Below are 20416 nucleotides of genomic sequence, written 5' to 3'. Positions count from 1 at the left end.
CATGTCCCCACCAAAATCGTGACACCATCGATCGGAGTTCGTTGCAAAAAGACGCAGGAATTTTGAACACACTCATAACATAGGTAGGAAGTGAATTGGCCACTGCCTTTATAAGAACCTCCCTACCAGCCCTCGACAATATTTTCCCACGCCAGCCATGTAATCTTTTACACAACTTGTCCCGAATAATGTTGGTAAGCACTTTTTTAGACCTGCCCACAATAGTGGGTAAGCCTAGATATCGCTCTTAGACCTCCACTTCACGAACCCCCAAACGATCAGCCACTCGGTTTCGCACCGACCCAGAAACACCCTTGCTAAAAGAGAGCGTTGTCTTATCAAGACTCACGAGCTGTCCAGAAGCCGCTTCATATTTTCGCAGAATTGATATCACTGTATTAGCTTCCCCTTCAGTCGCTCTCACAAATAGAATACTATCGTCCGCAAAAAAATAAGTGAGAAATAGCAGGGGCATTGTGCGAAATTTTTAAGCCGTGTAACGCCTCCTCAGCTACAGCTTGTCTCAAAAGATTAGAAAATGCCTCAGCACATAAAATAAATAAGTATGGCGATAAGGGATCTCCCTGTCTTAGCCCCCTCCCCGGTTTGAATTCCTCTGCCTGAGCCCCATTAATAAGCACCGAGAATGACACCGAGGACACACAAGCCATCACTCGATTAACCCATCCCTGGTCGAAATTCATAACCTCCAGGACCCGTCGCAAAAAACTCTATTCCACTCTATCATAAGCTTTCGCCATATCCAATTTAATTGCCATGAATCCATCGAGCTGCCGCGAGTTTTTAAGATGGTGGAACATCTCAAAAGCGACTAAGACATTTTCAGTAATTAAATGGCCAGGAGTAAATGCACTTTGATTTTCGGACACCACTTCAGGGAGAAAAAGTTTCAATCTATTCGCTAAAACTTTTGAGACCAGCTTATACACCACATTACACAGACTAATCGGTCGAAAATCCCTTATTTTATCCGGCGCCTTCTTTTTTGGAATTAAAACAATGTTCATCTTATTAAATTCATCCGGAGGCAATTCCCCACGAAGGATTCCAAGCACAGTACCCACAACATCTTTCCCAATTAAATGCCAGAAAGATTGAAAGAAAAGCCCATTCATACCGTCTGGACCCGGCGCTTTAAGAGGATGTATCTGATTAAGGGCTTCTACCACTTCTTCTTCCCGATACTCAGCCCGCAAAATCAAGTTCATTCGATCCAAGACCCGGTTTTCCAAACCTACCAACACCTCGTCAAAATTAGTGGGCTGCGCAGACGTAAAAAGCTCTCGAAAATAGCCAGTAGCGACCCCATCAATCTCCTCGTGCCCCACTCGTTGCACCCCACTCTCATCGACAAGCATACCTATGTGGTTCTTCCTTTTTCTCTCCCCAGCCCTAGCATGAAACAATTTTGTATTGCGATCCCCGTCTTGCAACCAAAGGGCCCTCGATCGTTGTCTCTAATACTGCTCCTCTTGTCTTTGTAGTGTGGCTATTTCAGCAACCAATTTTTTCCTCCTTCGCACCTGCTCCTCTGATCGGTCTCCTTCATTAAGACGGCTCAATTGTTTGCATTTCCGCTCCACCAGGTAACCAATTTTTCAAATACCATTCTTCTTCCACGCTTGTAGTTCCCGAGCACAATGTTTCAGAGCCTCGCCAAGCCCTCCTCTTCCCTTACTTACCCCACGCCATACCGCCTCCTCACACCCCTCCTCCCCCAACCAAGCCTGCTCAAACTTAAACCCTCTCTTAGCTTCGACCCCCGTCACCCTTTTATCAAAAATAAGTTTAATTGGAGCATGATCAGACCACTCCCGATCCAGGTGTACAATTTTTGCATATGGGAAAATATCCGGCCTAGAGTTTGTGCACATAGCTCTGTCTAACATACATTGCCGGTTAGCTTCTCCCACCTGACCATTGTCCCAAGTAAACGGATATCCCTTCCAGCCTATATCCCGCAACCCACAGTCATCAACAGCAGCTTGGAAATTGTTCATTTGCCATTGCGCTCTGCTTCCGCCCTTCATCTCGGTAGAAAATAGGATCTCATTAAAGTCTCCAATACACACCCATGGTAGGTCCGATTGCCCATTAAGGAGGCGAAGAAGTTCCCACGATAAATGTCTATCTCCAACCGCAGGCCACCCATAAAAGCCCGTGACCCTCCACTCCATTTCCCCTTCACGAACCCCAATGTCTATGTGATGTACAGATGCCGACTTCAGAGTGCAGTCAATCTCCTTCTTCCACATAAAATCAAGACCACCCGATCTTCCCATACTATCACTTCAATGCCGAAATACCCCTCCAATTTTTCCTTCACCTTCCTCATATCCTGTCCACATAGCTTCGTCTCGCACAGAAAAATCATAGCCGGAGCTTCCCTCCGAACCAGGGCTCGAAGATTATTTACAGCGTCGAGGTTGCCCAAGCCTTGACAATTAAGGCTTAGAAGATTCATTTGACCCAGCGGGGTTGAGCTCCCTCAACCTCCGCCTCAGATATTAAGACGTCCCCGTCTATGTTTTGTTTCTGCTTTTTACCGCCAGCTCCCATCACCTCATTATCTCGGCCTCTTTTTCCCACCTCCTGGATTCGTACTTCTCCTTTCCCCCTCGCCACCTCCCTCCCTGTTCTAGTCCATTTTTTAGCTCCATTAGACACCTTATGCCCCTCTCCTGCAGACCCGCATCCAATTGCTCCCTTCTTAAAAACCCCGTAGCCAAACTCCCTCCACCATCAGACACCATATCTTCCATGTCCATCCTCTCACTTCCCTTCACCTGACAACCCTCCCCCTTCCTTGATATCTCCCCAGCCGACCCCTTCATGTGTTGCCCCTCATCGTTACTTTCCTCCTTTACCACAAGAAGCTCCAACGTCCCCTCCTCTGTTCTTTCACTCTCACCCCCTCCCTCTCTCCGCGTCACCTTAGCCTTTGCACTTGCTTTCTTAAGTTTTAAATCAATAGCAATAGCTTGTAATTTGTCTATCATCCTCGCAATATCATTTTCAGAATTTTCCCGTTCTTCAGCCTCAAACGCAGCATTTAAATCTTTTTGAGCTCGCCATGAAGTATCTGGTACAGTTTTAGTGACTTTCCATGGTGATGCTCTAAGCCAGTCCCCAAATTTCAATTCACTATCCTTATACAGTCCATCGTCGCAATATTTCTCTCCATTCCCTAACTGCTCACAACCATAGCAATACAGTGGTAATCGCTCATATTTGACGTCAAAATGCACAACCTTCCCTCCCTTCATTTTAATCGGCACATTAGTATGCAAGGGATTACGAACATCGTGCAAAACTCGGATTCTTATAGCCCTATCAAGCTCTGTATTGGGACCTTTCTCCGTAGCAATAAACGTCCCTAAAGACGCTCCTATCTTCTTCAAATTTGTCTCGTTCGATCGACCCAAAATGGGCAAATCGTAAACACGCGTCCATATGGGGAAGTGAAATAAAGGAACGTCAGTAAGTTTACCTTCAAGGTTTGGTTCGTTAAAGCACCATAGGAATTTTTCGAAATGCCATGGTTGCCCCTCCAAACCCTAGCCTTATCACGCTCATCGCCAAATCGAAACACAAATAGTTTGTCCTTGGCATCGATAACGTTCCCTATCGTCGGTTTAGATTGATTCCACAACTTGATCATCGAGTTGATCGCAGCCTTGACATTAATGGATTTGGATGCCTAGATTTTCCCTACAAGGAGTAACCGCCCCTTCTCCGAGTCCTCATCAGCCTCTTCCTCCCACTCAAACGCCGTCATCGCACTTCCTGTCCCTTCCTCAACCGGTTCTTTCCCATCTCGATGAAAGCCTCGCGTCATCCTATTCAACTGACCCTGCATAGAGAAAACAAACGCAAACAAAGAAAAACAAAGCAGAAAACCAATCTCACGATTAAAATCGTGAGATAAACCTCGAGAAAAAAAGGAGAGATCTATGAGAAGAATAGACGAGGGAACCCTAGGATGCTCTAGACGACATTTTATACATCAATAATTTTATATTATTAATTCAACATGACGACATATTATATATACTAATTCGCGTTATTAACAAAACCCGTCAAAACATAACCCGTAAACCGAGCTACTCGATCGAGTAAGTAACGTACTCGATCGAGTGCCTCTTACTCGATAGAGTGCCAAGGCTACTCGATCGAGTACCCTACAGGCAGAATAATGTTTCTTAAAACAAAACACCCTTACTCAACAGACTAAGGCCCACTCGATAGAGTACCTAAAGACTTATAAAACCGTAGTATTACAACCGTCTGTAGGAAATATCGGCATATTTCATCAAGAAAAATTCGGATTATAACGAATTATGATATATGAAATTACTAGTTATAAACGAATTGCATAAACAAAATAATAGAGATTTAGAATTAACCTTTGGTCCTAGCAATTTGGCCTAAGAACAATATCGAAATCGATATTCTCCTAATCGTTGCACCCAAAATGCTTTGAGAAATGCTTCTCTTTTGCTAGAAAAGATGAACCCTAATTTTGTGTTTTTAGGTTTTGTGTGATGTGAGTAAATTAGGTCAAAAAGAAGTGAGAATAAGATCCACCTCTTTTCTCCTTTAAACCGTGAAAAAGAGAGAAAAAAGAGGAAGAATTTTTCTCCTTATTCTTTTCTTTTTTCAACCGTGTAACAACCCACAAAATAAGAAGAAAATATCTTCTTATTTTAGGTTGTATCAAAATGTATAATATGTGTATTTATTTATCAATTATCATTTATGTTGTCATGTATTAATAAGTCGACACACAACAGCTTGTAGTCGATTTATTAATACCGGTTTGTCAACATTTATTATGACAATAACGTATAATATATACATTAACTATAAATATCGCATATTTATAATTTGCTTAATTAAATGTAACTGGTTACGTTTAATTACGAATTAACATCTTAATTCGTTTAAGCTAACATTATATACATTAATTAAATATAACAGTTTATATTCAATTTTACGAATTAACAATTAATTCGTCTCAGCTAATATTATTTAATTGTATTAAATAATCATCTCATCATCACATTGACTAACTGTTTAGTCAAATACATGGACTACCCTTTTAGTCATATAAGGCATCAATGTGAATAATCACATTTCTCAAACACATCCTTTAGGTGTGACTTTTAGGGACTAGTTGATCACCGCCATCAGTATGATAATAACGTCAAACTTCTAGCAAGTCAACCGTTATTAAGTAAACGTTAATCAACTGATAAAATACTAAGTATACCCTTGTGAACCTATAAGAGATTTATATACGTTATCACACTAACTGTGGAGGACACAAGCTCCAACAATCTCCCACTTGTCCTCACAAGTGTATGTGCGATAACCGATTCTCATATCCTAAACATGTAAAACAATTTGCAAAATCCGTATTCACAAAGGTCGTATTTTACAAGTGATCAATATCAAGAGTGGTTTTCCCGACTAGAGAGTAACTTAACTGATAAACGAATCATCATTCGAGCATGGTCATGCATTTCAGTTACAATTCCTCGAGTGGCCCTAAGAAATAACTAAACGATAAAGGTTGGATATTTTCTTCAACTCGAATCCTGCAGATATAAGCACAGTATGAAATGACCCAGTAAAAATCTGCTTAGCCTCCTGTTACGGTCGACCATGAGAAAGAAACTAAAGTCACCCAAAAACTGCCTTAATCTCAAGAGACAGTTGATAGTCAAAAGAATCGACTCTAGGAACACAATGGACGTCCAATCCACGACCTGGCACCGAATGTTTTTAAACATTTATGTAACACCCCTGATTTTCGGCTAAATTAAAACTAACTTTTACATATAAAATGCGCCGAAATACAGAGATATTATAATTAATATACAAAGTTTTTCTTACAAAATATCTCTTAAAATAAAATTACAAAATGAACTAAAACTTTTACAAGGTCTTTAAATAAAAACTTGTCTTGAAATTAAATCCTTTTTGAACAGCAGCGGAAGACCTGAAAGCAAAACCAGAAGACAGAAAGGAACTACCCCCATGATGAGTAACCCCGAAAGGAGAAAACACGTCAGCCGGAAAGCTGAGTAACAGATAATACCTCAATATAAGCAGCTTAATTTAGGTCATGGCGTGGAAACACAGACATGTAAAAATAAAAACAAACAAAGAGAATAATAAAAACACTCCCCATAAACTAACTTGAACCTCATACTAATTCCATATTATTTCTTTAATATAATACTCATCTCTCGCCACCATAGCTAAACAAATCTCTACTCACTACTCCGTCCTACTCATTACTCCGTCTTACTCATAAAATAATACTCCAAAGTGACCAGATATCGTATTCTCATCGTCGAACCTAAGCCAAGGACAAGGGGTGAGTGGACTGGCGGATAAGACCGCGAAACAATAATTTCATCTCAATATCGATTTCAAACTCAAATAACTCAATAACCATGGTCACACTAGACCGTAACACAAAACTTGGCACAACGGCCCCAATAACTCAATACCAGTAACCAATATTCATCTCAATTTCAATATCGATATTGTCAACGGTTCAAAGAACCGTGCTCAACACTTAGAGAATAACTCTAAGCTACTCACCCACTGGTCGAGGTCAAAGGAACCGACAAATCAAATATTAATACCAAACCAATCTAAACCTCCGTAACTTAATAAGCTCGAGCTCAAAAATAATATACAGTAGCATCATAATCTTTTCTTTTCTTTTTTTTTTAGACAACATTATACTATTATATATATAATAAAAACTTGCAATTTACACGTAACCATTACAGTACCAAGTAACATTACAACTAAGGAAAAACTTGAGGCGACTAATACTAGAAGAAACGGTAACAGGAACACAAGAGTTGTTGGATTGTTGCAGCAGACGTAGAAGTCGGATGCTGTTGAGCTGAAAAAGGACATCTTGGAGTCTGATAGATGAGGCAAAAGTCATAGCCTCAATCAGAGCTATAATATTGATTTGAAGACGGGAAGAGCAAAAACATTTGAGTACTTCGTGAGTGATACGATAATTGTGGTAGACTTTATAAGATCCAACCAAGTTGGTCTTGTTAAAAGCAACCTCAATCCGAAAGCAATGAGAAATATGGTTCGGGGAGTAGGATGCAGTTTCGAACACTTCAGAGGATCGAGTAGAAGGAGCATAGACTTGACAGAAGGAAATAAAAACCTGTTGTTGCTTGGAAAGAAGATTTATCTCAGAGAGAATCTCCTCGGGGTTTAAAAATCTATCTCTGAATATGACATTATTCCGATGTTTCCAGATTGCATACAAAGTAAGAGGAAATTGCAAGAGGAGGTAGTTGTTACCAAGTGTAGAACAAGCAAGCTGGCGCAGGAAAGATTCAAACCAGGTGCAAAAAGGGATATGAGAACTGACCTCTGAGTGAATTCCGAGTAGACAGGCAGCCCAAATCCGTTTAACAAAATCGCAGTCACGAAACAGATGACTTACGGTTTCACGGTCTTTATGACATAAAGAGCAACTTGAATTAATAGGCATACCTCTTCTAATTAGCATATCCGCAATAGGCAGAATACCGTGAACAATTTTCCATAGAAAAATCTTAATATGTTGTTGACAAGGTAGGCGCCATATCAAAGACCATTGGAAATCCTGGTTAACAGGAGTCTGGGCAGCAACAACTGAGGGCAAATTATTATGTAAAAGAAAGGAGTAAGCAGAACTAGAGGAAAAACTTCCGTCCTCGATGTATTTCCAATATATGAAATCGTCCGTAGGTTCTGGCGGAAGTTCTAAAGCACAAATTTTTCTTGCAGAAACAGAGTGGAAATATTTAAAAACATTCTCCCTGTTCCACTGAGTTGAATCAATCAGTAGGTCCGCAAAGCTAATGTTTTGTGGTTGGACGAGGGACATAAAACAAGGCTTTGAACCAAGTATCCAAGCATCCTTTCTAATATCGATCAAATTGCCATTCCCAAATTTCCAAGCAAATCCATCCCGAAGAAGATATGTATTCTTTACAACGCCTTTCCAGGCGAAAGACGCGGCAGAGTATTTTGAAACCTTTTCAGAGATAGGAAAGTCTTTATGGTATTTTGACCGAAGGACAGTAGAAAGAAGTGAACGATGCTGATGATGGCAACGCCAGAACGTCTTGGAAAGCAAAACTTGACTAGCAATGCGAGCGTTTTTCATTCCAAGGCCACCTTCCGATTTTTGTAGCTGCAAAATTTCCGGAGGCAACCAATGCTGAGAACGCTTGTTTTTATGTTGCTTCCACCAAAAAAGATCGATTAAATAATTTATTTTCGTGGTAATTTGGAGAGGAACCGGAAGGATAGAAGCCACATGAGCAATAGATGCCATCAACACTGAATTTATAAGTAATAACTTCGACGCTTGTGACACATTAGCTGTGCCCCAAGATAGAATTTTGGTAGAAATCTTATCCAGAAGAAACTGAAACGCGGCCGTTTTCCGCCTGCCAAGATCAATTGGAACGCCAAGGTAAAGTCTGAAATTTTGTTTCGAAGGCACTTTTAGAATATTTGTAATATGTTCCCTGAAATCATCCGGTGTATTAGGGCTGAACTTGACATAAGATTTTTGATCATTAATCATTTGGCCCGATATGGTACTGAAGGAATCCAAGATATTCCGTAAAGACTCGCAACTAGATGAAGATAAGCGGAAACACAGCAGAGCATCATCAGCGTATAATAAATGAGAAATGGCTGGGCTATTTCGGGAGAGCTTTATACCTTCAATAACCTTTTGTGATTCCGCCTTAATAATCATAAGGGAAAGGATCTCCATGCATAAAATAAAAAGGTAAGGTGAAATGGGATCACCTTGACGCAAACCACATTGAGGAAGAAACCGATTAAAAGGTACGCCATTAATAAGCACCTGTAAAGAGACCGTTCTGACACACAATTTAATAAGCTTTCGGAATGATTTTGGGAAACCATAAAGCTTAAGCACGTGAAACAGAAATGGCCAAGATACTCTGTCGAAAGCTTTATTCATTTCGAGCTTAATTGCTGCAAAACACCGAGTGCCACTTCTACGCTGGTTGATATAAGAAAGGAGTTCATGGCCGAGAAAACCACTGTCACTGATGAGACGTCCGGGAATAAACGCATTTTGATTTTGGCCAATAATACTGTCAGTTACTTTCCGGAGCCTAAGCGCAATACATTTCGAGGCGGCTCGGTAAATGACGTTACAAAGACTGATGGGACGAAACTGGGAGATACTATCCGGATTGTTGACCTTTGGTATAAGAACTATATGAGTATTATTCCAGGCCGGAGGGAGGAGGCCATTGTTCAGAAAGCCAAGCACAGCCGAAGAAATGTCCTCATTAATGGTGTGCCAAAAGAGCTGGTAAAAACGAGGCGGAAACCCATCAGGACCCGGGGATTTGTTAGGGTTCATATCATAAAAAGCCTTACTGACGTCATTTGGAGTGAAGGCCTTAGATAAATAACCCTGCTGCGAGCCATGTAACTGAGGGAAAGATAAATCTTCAAGTTCAGGGAAGGAGGTTGTTGGCTGAGTCGAAGTAAATAAATTCTGAAAATGATTCGTAATTAAAAGAGAGAGCTCCGAATCTAAAGACGTCCAGGAACCAGAATCATCTTTCAAAGAGAGAATACGCAGTCTTCTCTGCCGTGTTTTGGCCCTGTTGAAAAAAAATGCAGTATGAAGGCCATCATTTAGACTGAAGTCGGATTTCGCTCTCTGTTTCCAAAAGGAGTGCTGTACATGGACGTTTTGCTCAGCTACTTTAAGATTTTGAAGATAAAGCGAGCCTGATTTAGATTCATGAACTTGGGAAGCAGAGGCAGATAATTCCTGTGAGATAGTACTCCAATCAAGCATGAACTGACGACGATTTTGAATTACCCATTTGAGAATTGCAGTACGTATTTGACCAAGTTTCTTGGAAACGGAAGTTGAAACAGGACCAGAAGAAGAAGTAAGCCAAATATAGGAGACAAGTTTTTGAATGTCACTGTGATCAAGACACCAATTATCAACTCGGTAAGGCCGTTTTGGTTTCAAAACACGGCCAGATAAGTTCAGGATAATTGAGGCATGGTCAGACAGAAAGATGTTGAGAATTTGAATATAAGCCTCTGGAAAAGCAAGCAGCCAGTCATGTGAAGCGTAACCCCGATCAGAATCTTTTCCATAACATTGTAACTATACCAATGCCCCTCGTTCCTTTCACACCCAAACACAATTTTCATTGCGTTTTGTTAAAGTAATGCTACGCTGTTAAATCTCTTAGCCACACCATCAATGATCCACCAAAACAATAACAATTTCAACAACAACATCACGTTAATTTGCCTGAACACCATAAACAATATCTACCTTCTCAACCCCATATTTAAATTAAACTATCTCCATATAATCTATTAACTAAACCTGCCTCCCCCAAAATAATGGTATTAACTACTGATGAGAATATTACATATCAATATAATAATTAATCAATAATAACTCAACACAAGTAAATTTAGAGCATATATAATCGTGAAAGATAATATAATTAAGCAAGTAATTCATACAACCTCGAACAGTAATAATAATAATATTAGGATCGGTAGAATCGTGTTACCTTTCAATAAATATTGGGTCGGAGAAATTAAAGTCTGGGGTCAACTTTTAATATAAACCAGATAATTGATAGAAAGAAGAGGATCAATTGGCTAAAGATGACCCATAATCACACAGGCGAGAGATTAAGAAGAGACTGAAATCAAGTATTAGGCGTAAGGAATAACTCTTTGGTAATCATGATGGATGTTGAGAACAGCGGTGAGAAACAATTGAAAAACGATATTTTGAAAACAAGGGTTTACAAGTTCTATGTAAAAGAACTAGTATAGCGCGGATTTTTAGATAGCAATATTAGAGAATTTAACAATTATCCTATTGATATTTAATAGTGTAAATCCCGCACATTTGCGGTATATATAGAGGTTTTGTTTTTAATTATTATTTAAATATTTTAAATTGATAGATTATTAATTTATCATATACCTCATCGTATTTCGATATGAGAAAAAATGAACTATGAACTAATCAAGATAATTTAGTAAAGTTATAAAATATGTTTAATGATTTTTTTCTTTAACATAAAACTAATGATTACAAATTATGTTAATGGTTTTTTTTTTTATGAAGCTAATTATATCAGTTTAATATTTTGTTTTATACAAAATGTGTCAAGTCATTCTCTCATGTATAATAATACATACCAAAAATTTAGAAATTTACAGTTTATAAAATTATAGTAAATTTATCTTATTTTAATTAAAATATTATAATTTAGATTTTAAAAGAAAATACTATTATTTGATTAAAATATTATATTTTGATGAAATGATTATAATTTAAAGAAAGAAGTATTTTTGTTTCCTTGTTTAGTTTGATACCTTTTGGAGGAAAAATTTTGGAGAATTTTATTTTCTTAGTATATAGGAGGATTGATATGTTGTAAAGATTGCATAATATATTAGCGTAAATGATATGATGTTATTTTTTCGGATTTTATCTCTGATGAATTGATATGAGATATTGTATATTGGGGGGTAATTTGTTGTGATTTGAGATATTGTGATTTGAGATTTTCGAAATAATATTGTTAGCATTGCATAATTTGTGGGGCAAATTATAGTTTGTTTCCATATAGGAATGTATAATTTGTGGGGCAAATTATATTATGCATAAGATTGTATAATATATTAGGGGTAAATGATATGTTGTGATATTTCGAAATTGATCTCTGATTAATGGATATGTAATATTGCATAATATATTAGGGGTAATTTTTTTGTGATTGAAGATTTCCGAGATAATATTGTAAAAATTGCATAATTTGAGGGGCAAATCATAGTTTGTTTCCATATAAGATTGTATAATTAGAAAAGTCAAAGCATAATTTATTTCCATGTATAAGATTCCTAGAATCATCACGTTAGAATGTTAGTAATGATGTCAAATCAATGCAAAATCAATTAGTTTAAGTCGATGACCCAACTTAGAACATGCTTTGTGCTGTTTTCAATCCATAAGTCAGGCCCATCAAAGTGGGAAGACACTTGGGCGGAAAACTACTAAGAGAATTTTATTCTCTTAGTAGTAGGGGGGATTACGGAGTATGAAACATGGGTTTTATCCACTAGCATAAAAAAACAACTTGGGCTCCTAAAATAAAGAAAGACCAACATATACGATTACAAAGCAAAACTGTTGGTTATATTATTGTAAGATTTCAAATATAAATTATCACACTTCTACTTTTACTATTTTATTATTATGAATAAATTTTTCAAATGTTATAAAATTTTGGTATATTACAATCTTTCTCTCTTAAAAGGAACTTCGTACCCAAAGTTCGAGTTAAAAAAAAAAACAGAAATAAAATTTGAGTGGTATTACAATTTAGGACTCCATTACGTTGTCACAATTGTCCTACGAGGTATCGTTATAACTCGCATCTGTGATCGATCAGCCAACCGTTTGACTTATGACTCGTTGAACCCACCATCAATCAACTTCACAAAATAATAGCCAGAGTTATCAGCTCATGTAGGCGATTACGGACCAAAACAAATATAATGTAATTCAGTTCACTTTGTGGCGTTCAATGTTGTCGTACAATCCACATGAAAAACAAAATATGAAATAATACGATGAAGTTGTAAATAGTATATGAAAAAGATAATGTATCGAATCCATAATCAACGACTACAACTCAGGAACACGTTTAATTCCCATGGAAATAACGTGCCCTTCATGCTTATCATATTTCAATGGTTTAGTGAGAGGGTCCGGGATGTTGTCATCCGAAGCAATCTTGTCAATCACTATCTCCTCTTGCTCCACGTAATCACGGATCAGGTGAGCCTTCCGATGTACATGTCTAGACTTGTTGCTAGACTTGTTGCTAGACTTAGGCTCCTTAGCCTGAAAGATGGCACCTCTATTGTCACAATAAATAGTGATTGGGTCATTCGAACTAGGAACTATGGTTAGTCCTTGTAAGAATTGACGCATCCATATAGCTTCCTTTGCTGCTTCTGAAGCGGCATAGTACTCGGATTCAGTAGTAGAATATGCTACAACATCCTGTTTGGAACTCTTCTAGCTGTCCGCAGCACCATTAAGAGTAAAGACGAATCCAGACTGAGATTTCGAATCATCTCGATCTGTTTGGAAGCTAGCATCTGCGTAACCGATTGCACATAGCTTAGTATCTCCTCCATAAGTCAATACCCAATCCTTAGTCCTCTATAGGTACTTAAGGATATTTTTAACAGCTATCCAGTGTGTTTCACCTGGATTGCCTTGGTAACGACTCGTCATACTCAATGCATATGCCACGTCTGGACGTGTGCATATCATGGCATACATGATTGATCCTATTGCTGATGCATAAGGAACACGACTCATGCGTTCAACCCCTTCAGGTGTCGTGGGTGACTGAGACTTGCTCAAATGCATATCAGACGTCATTGGAAGGTTCCTCTTCTTGGAGTTGGTCATGCTGAACCTTTCAAGAATCTTATCTAAATAAGACTCCTGACTCAATGATAACATCCGTCGTGATCTATCTCGATAGATACGGATTCCCAATATGCGTTGTGCCTCACCCAGATCTTTCATCTGGAAATGGTTCTTCAACCATCCTTTTACCGAAGATAAGAGAGGAATGTCATTCCCAATCAAGAGTATGTCATCGACATACAATATCAAGAAAACAATCTTGCTCCCACTCGACTTGATATATAAGCATGGTTCCTCGACCGATCGAGTGAAACCATACTCTTTTATCACCTGGTCGAAACGATGATTCCAACTCCGAGAAGCTTGCTTAAGTCCATAAATGGAACGCTTAAGCTTGCACACTTTCTTAGGATTTTCAGGATCTATGAAACCTTCAGGTTGTACCATGTACAACTCCTCCTCCAAATAACCGTTTAAGAAGGCGGTTTTCACATCCATTTGCCAAATTTCATAGTCATGAAAAGCAGCAATCGCTAAGATTATCTGAATGGAACGCAGCATAACTACGGGTGCAAACATCTCATCATAATGCAATCCGTGCACTTGAGTGAAACCTTTTGCCACTAGTCGTGCCTTATAGATATCTGGTTGCACGTCTACAGAATGCTTTATTTTGTAAAGCCATTTGCACTGTAGAGGTCGTACCTTGTTAGGTAAATCAACAAGATCCCATACGTCATTCTCATACATGAAGTCTATCTCGGATTGCATGGCTTCAAGCCATAGCTTAGAGTCGGAACAGGTCATGGCACATTTATAGGTAGCGGGTTCATTACTCTCTAGGAGCAAAACGTCATTTTCCTCGACCATACCAATGTATCTGTCTGGAGGATTAGAGACTCTACCCGACCTCCTAGGTTCCTGAGGAATATTAACCGTATCATCAGTTGAAGGAACAACTTCCTCCATCTGTTCCTCGGTTGTTGATTCTTGAATCTCCGACAGCTCAAAGGTTCTATTACTTGACTTGTTCTCGAAAAATTCTTTCTCTAAGAACTTCGCACTAGCCGCAACAAAAACTCGATGTTCGGTAGGCGAATAGAAGTAATGATCAAACATTCCTTTTGGATAACCAATAAAGTATGTCTTGAGTGATCGCGGGCCGAGCTTATCCTCGTGTCTCCACTTGACATAAGCCTCGCAGCCCCAAACTCGAATAAAGGGCAAGTTAGGGACCGTTCCCTTCCACATTTCATATGGAGTCTTGTCTACAGCTTTAGACGGACTTCGGTTAAGTATAAGAGCAGCTGACAAAAGAGCAAAACCCCATAATGAATCAAGTACTACCGTGTGACTCATCATGGATCAAACCATATCAAGTAATGTTCGATTTCTCCGTTCGGACACACCATTTAACTGAGGTGTTCCAGGTGGACTTAACTGTAAAACTATTCCACAGTCTTTAAGGTGTTGATCAAAATTCCACAACCCTTTAAAATTCCACAGTTTTTTTTTTCTTTTTCAATGCTCACGGCATTGTGCCCTAAAATAAACAAAAATATTTTTTTTTTCTTGCGGCATTATGCCCTAAATACAAAAAAAACAGATTTTTTTTTTTCTTTTTCACTCGGCCTTTGCCAAAAATGAAAAACAACCCTTTTTTTCTTTTGGAAAAACAACCCTTTTAATGTAAACAATTTGTTTAAAGTTGCTACTATAACAAGATTGGCATAAACATCAACATTTAATTTAAACATAGATCAAACTAGACGATTCAATTTAACCTCTTAAAATGAATATCTAAATTATGATTAAATCGATTATCCGAATATTTGATTCATCACAATTGATTTGAACATTATAAATTAACTTGTATGCCAAAATTATATAGCAAAAACAAATTATCAACAATGAAAACGATTTCCATTCACATTTAAATTTAATTCTTATTAAATCAAAACATCTACAAATTTATCATATTATCATCTTAACTAATTAAAACAACAATATGAATAAATCAAAATGGAAACAACAATACCTAAAACGAAAATTCCTCTCGGCAAAAAAAAAAGTGCTCACGGCAAAAAAAAATTTCTCACGGCCGAAAAAATTTTTTCTTCAAAAATTTTGTTTAAATTCGTAGCCTATGCTCTGATACCACTTGTAGGAAATATCGGTATATTTCATCAAGAAAAATTCGGATTATAACGAATTATGATATATGAAATTACTAGTCATAAACGAATTGCATAAACAAAAGAATAGAGATTTAGAATTAACCTTTGGTCTTAGCAATTTGGCCTAAGAACAATATCGAAATCGATATTCTTCTAATCGTTGCACCCAAAATGCTTTGAGAAATGCCTCTCTTTTGCGAGAAAATATGAATCCTAATTTTGTGTTTTTAGGTTTTGTGTGATGTGAGTAAATTAGGTCAAAAAGAAGTGAGAATAAGATCCACCTCTTCTCTCCTTTAAACCGTGAAAAAGAGAGGAAAAAGAGGAAGAATTTTTCTCCTTATTCTTTTCTTTTTTCAACCGTGTAACAACCCACAAAATAAGAAGAAAATATCTTCTTATTTTAGGTTGTATCAAAATGTATAATATGTGTATTTATTTATCAATTATCATTTATGTTGTCATGTATTAATAAGTCCACACACAACAGCTTGTAGTAGATTTATTAATACCGGTCTGTCAACATTTATTATGACAATAACGTATAATATATACATTAACTATAAATATCGCATATTTATAATTTGCTTAATTAAATGTAACTGGTTACGTTTAATTACGAATTAACATCTTAATTCGTTTAAGCTAACATTATATACATTAATTAAATATAACAGTTTATATTCAATTTTACGAATTAACAATTAATTCGTCTCAGCTAATATTATTTAATTGTATTAAATAATCGTCTCATCATCACATTGACTAACTGTTTAGTCAAATACATGGACTAACCTTTTAGTCATATAAGACATCAATGTGAATAATCACATTTCTCAAACACATCCTTTAGGTGTGACTTTTAGGGACTAGTTGATCACCGCCATCAGTATGATAATAACGTCAAACTTCTAGCAAGTCAACCGTTATTAAGTAAACGTTAATCAACTGATAAAATACTAAGTATACCCTTGTGAACCTATAAGAGATTTATATACGTTATCACACTAACTGTGGAGGACACAAGCTCCAACACCGTCTCTTGGGTTCGACCCTCGCAATACTACAACGGGGAACCGTATACTTGCGGGGTTATAAATATAAAACACACAACACTAATAATTAGCCTCTAGTTCTTGTATTAGTACAAATACCCATAATTCTCCATTAGAGAGGATATACTTTATTAGAGTGTTAATTAAGAATTATTTATCTTAACCACATTTTAATTATTTCAATCTTTCCTTAACTGTTCTTTAATATTTCCACATTCAAGCTTAGATTTAGTTTTATTGTTGAAGAATTCTTGGGTTGTATTTTAAGAAGGTGACAATTCTTCATTAATCAAAAGGGTTTCTTCTTTATTTCCTTCATTATTATTGTTCATCTCCTTAAGTTGGTACAATTCTTTACTTTTTTACTTAATTACTTGTTAATCACTTTACTTTGTTCATCATATTTCATCTTGCTATGATGTTTGACACCATTAATTACATGATCTCCATGGTAATGAGTGAGTAATCCCCCAGTTAGGGTTAATGGGGGATTAGGGGATGATTAAAGGGTACATCCATCTTTCAATGAGTTTATTTGGTTGATTAAATTGTGTTATCAATATTTTGGCCGACATGGCAACCTTAATTCAGACGTGGCTTTTATTAAGCTTACATGGATTTGTCTATGTGGCTTTTATGATTCATTTTAGATTAGGCTTTTAATAGTATTTTATAGATTACATGATCTCCATGGTAATGAGTGAGTAATCCCCCAGTTAGGGTTAATGGGGGATTAGGGGATGATTAAAGGGTACATCCATCTTTCAATGAGTTTATTTGGTTGATTAAATTGTGTTATTGTAGTTCTAACTTTAATGCACATGTTATGTTTGATAAAATGCATGATTGACAACCTTGCATGATTATTTACCTTTTTAACAACCCTTGTAAGATTTAAATCAACTCGAGAATTGTTAGACCATGCACTAAGACTAGTAGGGAGATCGGGTGTACACCAGAAGTTAACCCAATTCGACCTATGGGCCGTAGGACCAAAAATTCTGGTCCTATTCTACCATGACTTTGACCAAATAACGAAACTCATTCCCTTGGATCTATTACTTGATTACCCCTATAATCCCATGATACCCTAGTGTCTTTAATCAATTGTTTACACTCCTATTTACATACTTGCTCAATTTTCTTTTATTTACATTTGTTTACAAGTAGTCGTTAGTTGATCTCTTACTTCACCAATCAATTGTGACACCACTTGTTACTACCTTAAACACTCCATAACTTGCATAATACAAAGCTACCGTCCTTTGCGTTCGACCTCTACTACCACTCGCTAAAGTTGTTTGTTGAGTAGAAATATTTTTTGATAGTTTAACGACCTATCACTGTGCTAGCATACCCTACAAGCGCAATGAATTTCTCTCAATAATGAAATGATTCTCTAACTTCTACTCAAAATTATAGGTTACAAGCTACCACACATCTCTCGCAGGTATCACTCATCGTCCATCTGTCTGCAACTTCTTTACAACGCTTTCAGCCTCCGATGATCCTACATTCTCCTAAAATCAGAATATGTAACACGATCAATGTCAACTCATTGCTAATAGACAACTCAAGCGATATTGGGAGTACCTGTTCTTGGTCAATATTATGCAAAGTCCGATGAACATCTCTAGCCATACCATTTATATCACCATATACGTAGAAGTAGCCCATGGAAGAGATCATACTCCATAAGTCTCTGCCCTGCGAAATTACAACATTGAGCTACATTGTCCAAATGATTTACAGAAGGATCCCCGTAAGAAATCATACCTTCTGCGTCATTTTATGCTGAACATACTTCTTTTGTCGTCCCTCTCTTGAGAACACAATAATTAACTCGGACAGCACGCCTTCTTCAATATACATGTTTAGTTCATCCTCGTAAATGAAATCCTAGAACACATATCGGGTATGAGTTAGCACCAATTCGACCAGTGAGCACTAAGTCGACACAAATAATGTAGTTTTTACGGTACCATTCCACAATTTCTACTTCCAAAGAAGAGTACAACACTATTAAGTTGGACGCCTTTCTGTTTCAATCCCAATCTTTATTGAAAAAGGTATGAAAAAGCACAGATTTAAAGACATAAAAAATTATTCAACCACTACCCGTCTAATCAGTACACAGACATGAGACAGTGACAACAATCAAACCAGTTAGAATCCCTGGGAATTAGCCAATATGGTTCCAGGTACCATCATTATTATTGGAATTGTAGGGTCAGTTGGCAACATGAAGTTAGAAGGTCTGATAAAAATAAGAGCCTAGCTGCAATCCTGGCTTTTACCTAAAGGCACTCCATTCTGGTGACATGTGATTTACACAAATGTTAACTTAATTAATCAAAAAACAAACAGTAAAATCAATCAACCATCTGAATAAACAATAATAAAATGATAAAATCAAAACAAATCACAACTAAGCAAAACCACAAAGATCGCCATGTGTTTGTATGATTTGTATTAACTAAATGAGGTTGTATTAGCTAATTTAGTGGTTGACTCCCACAATTCTAGGATTAATTAGTGGGATTGACATCTTCTAACTAAAGTTTATAATTATGGTGCTTCCGGAGATACAAAGAATAGTTGGGTAATGTGGCATAAATAAAGTGTGAAATTGAGGTACGATATGAGCAGAAAGAAGCAAACTGTTAACTAAGAAAAAGAAAGATGCCTGAATATTGTGAGATGCAAGAGGATCATTTGGATTCTTGTCGGGATGAACTTGTCGTGCCTATAAGATTAAGATAGCATAAGATATGAAGTGAAATTAATTGATGTGATAATAAATACATAAATAAAGCAGATAAATAAAACCTAAATTGATACCTAACTTGCCATGCCTTTAAGATCATTGTTTTGTAATTTGATCCATGAAGGAAAGGTTGGGAGGAAAAGCTGGAAAGTGAAAAAAAAAAAAAAAAAAAAATGTGACGGTGAAGTGAAGAAAGGAAAAAATATGAATACATGTAGTATAAACTAATCAATGAGGCCCAAATAAGTGAGACCCAAAGATGTCTCACCAAAACCCGCATAAAGCAGCCCAACCTAATTTTGGGGCACTATTCATTATACAAACAGACCGTTTTATAGTATAGAACTGACCCAATACAGAGATTAGCCCAAATCAAAAGGAAGTTAAATCAACACAAAACTAAAAAATAAAAGTGATATTCTCCCTTGTACCCCTCAACCTTTTCATTTTCTAAGATGTACCTCTCTTTTCTTGCACAAAAACTTTGACCGTCAATAACTCTTAGCTACAAATTCAGAATACGATAAAGGTTTTTTTTTTTTTCTTCAAATTGACCATCTTTAAAAGGTCTTCAGTTTAAAAAAGAATTCACCAACGTCTTAATTCGTAGTCGAGAATTATGGTCGGTCAAAGTTTATTTCTTTAAAAAGGTTTGATCAACCATAACGAGTTCAAAAGGCGGTGAATTTTTTTTTTTCAAATTCAAGGCCTAGACGAGATAATTGGTTTGAAAAAAAAACGTAGTTGCTCTTTCATGTACGAAAATTGCTCTTTCATGGACTTTTTTTCATAATTTTTCCACAACTTGCCCTTCTTCTAACAAGAAAACAAATTCTCTCTCTTTTTCTCTTCTTTCAAAATT

General features: G+C 37.1%; 2 protein-coding genes across 2 annotated transcripts; both read right to left on the bottom strand.

Moving 5' to 3' along the window:
- Positions 1 to 1619: 1619 nt before the first annotated feature.
- LOC141655235 (uncharacterized) lies at positions 1620 to 2303 on the bottom strand. Its single transcript, XM_074462324.1, has one exon. The coding sequence runs from the start codon at positions 2301 to 2303 to the stop codon at positions 1620 to 1622; it is 684 nt and encodes a 227-aa protein (XP_074318425.1).
- Positions 2304 to 3721: 1418 nt separating this feature from the next.
- Positions 3722 to 18659, bottom strand: LOC141655234 (uncharacterized). The gene is made up of 4 exons (XM_074462323.1): positions 18564 to 18659; positions 18381 to 18494; positions 7232 to 10240; positions 3722 to 3874 (listed from the first exon to the last, which is right to left on the bottom strand). The coding sequence occupies exons 1-4, from the start codon at positions 18657 to 18659 to the stop codon at positions 3722 to 3724; spliced, it is 3372 nt and encodes a 1123-aa protein (XP_074318424.1).
- Positions 18660 to 20416: the final 1757 nt, after the last annotated feature.

This window comes from Silene latifolia, chromosome 5, assembly GCF_048544455.1.
Source record: "Silene latifolia isolate original U9 population chromosome 5, ASM4854445v1, whole genome shotgun sequence".
Taxonomy (NCBI): domain Eukaryota; kingdom Viridiplantae; phylum Streptophyta; class Magnoliopsida; order Caryophyllales; family Caryophyllaceae; genus Silene; species Silene latifolia.
The sequence above is the reverse complement of the archived record's forward strand: the minus strand, read 5'-3'. Positions and strand labels throughout refer to the sequence as shown.

Excerpts from the sequence above, each read along its gene's own strand:
- LOC141655235 (XM_074462324.1), bottom strand. The coding sequence starts at position 2,303 with ATGGGAAGATCGGGTGGTCTTGATTTTATGTGGAAGAAGGAGATTGAC.
- LOC141655234 (XM_074462323.1), bottom strand. The coding sequence starts at position 18,659 with ATGTATATTGAAGAAGGCGTGCTGTCCGAGTTAATTATTGTGTTCTCA. Across the intron at positions 18,495-18,563 it reads AGCATAAAATGACGCAGAAG|GGCAGAGACTTATGGAGTAT; the intron begins GTATGATTTCTT and ends GTAATTTCGCAG. Across the intron at positions 10,241-18,380 it reads ATAATATTGACCAAGAACAG|TTACAATGTTATGGAAAAGA; the intron begins GTACTCCCAATA and ends GCATTGGTATAG.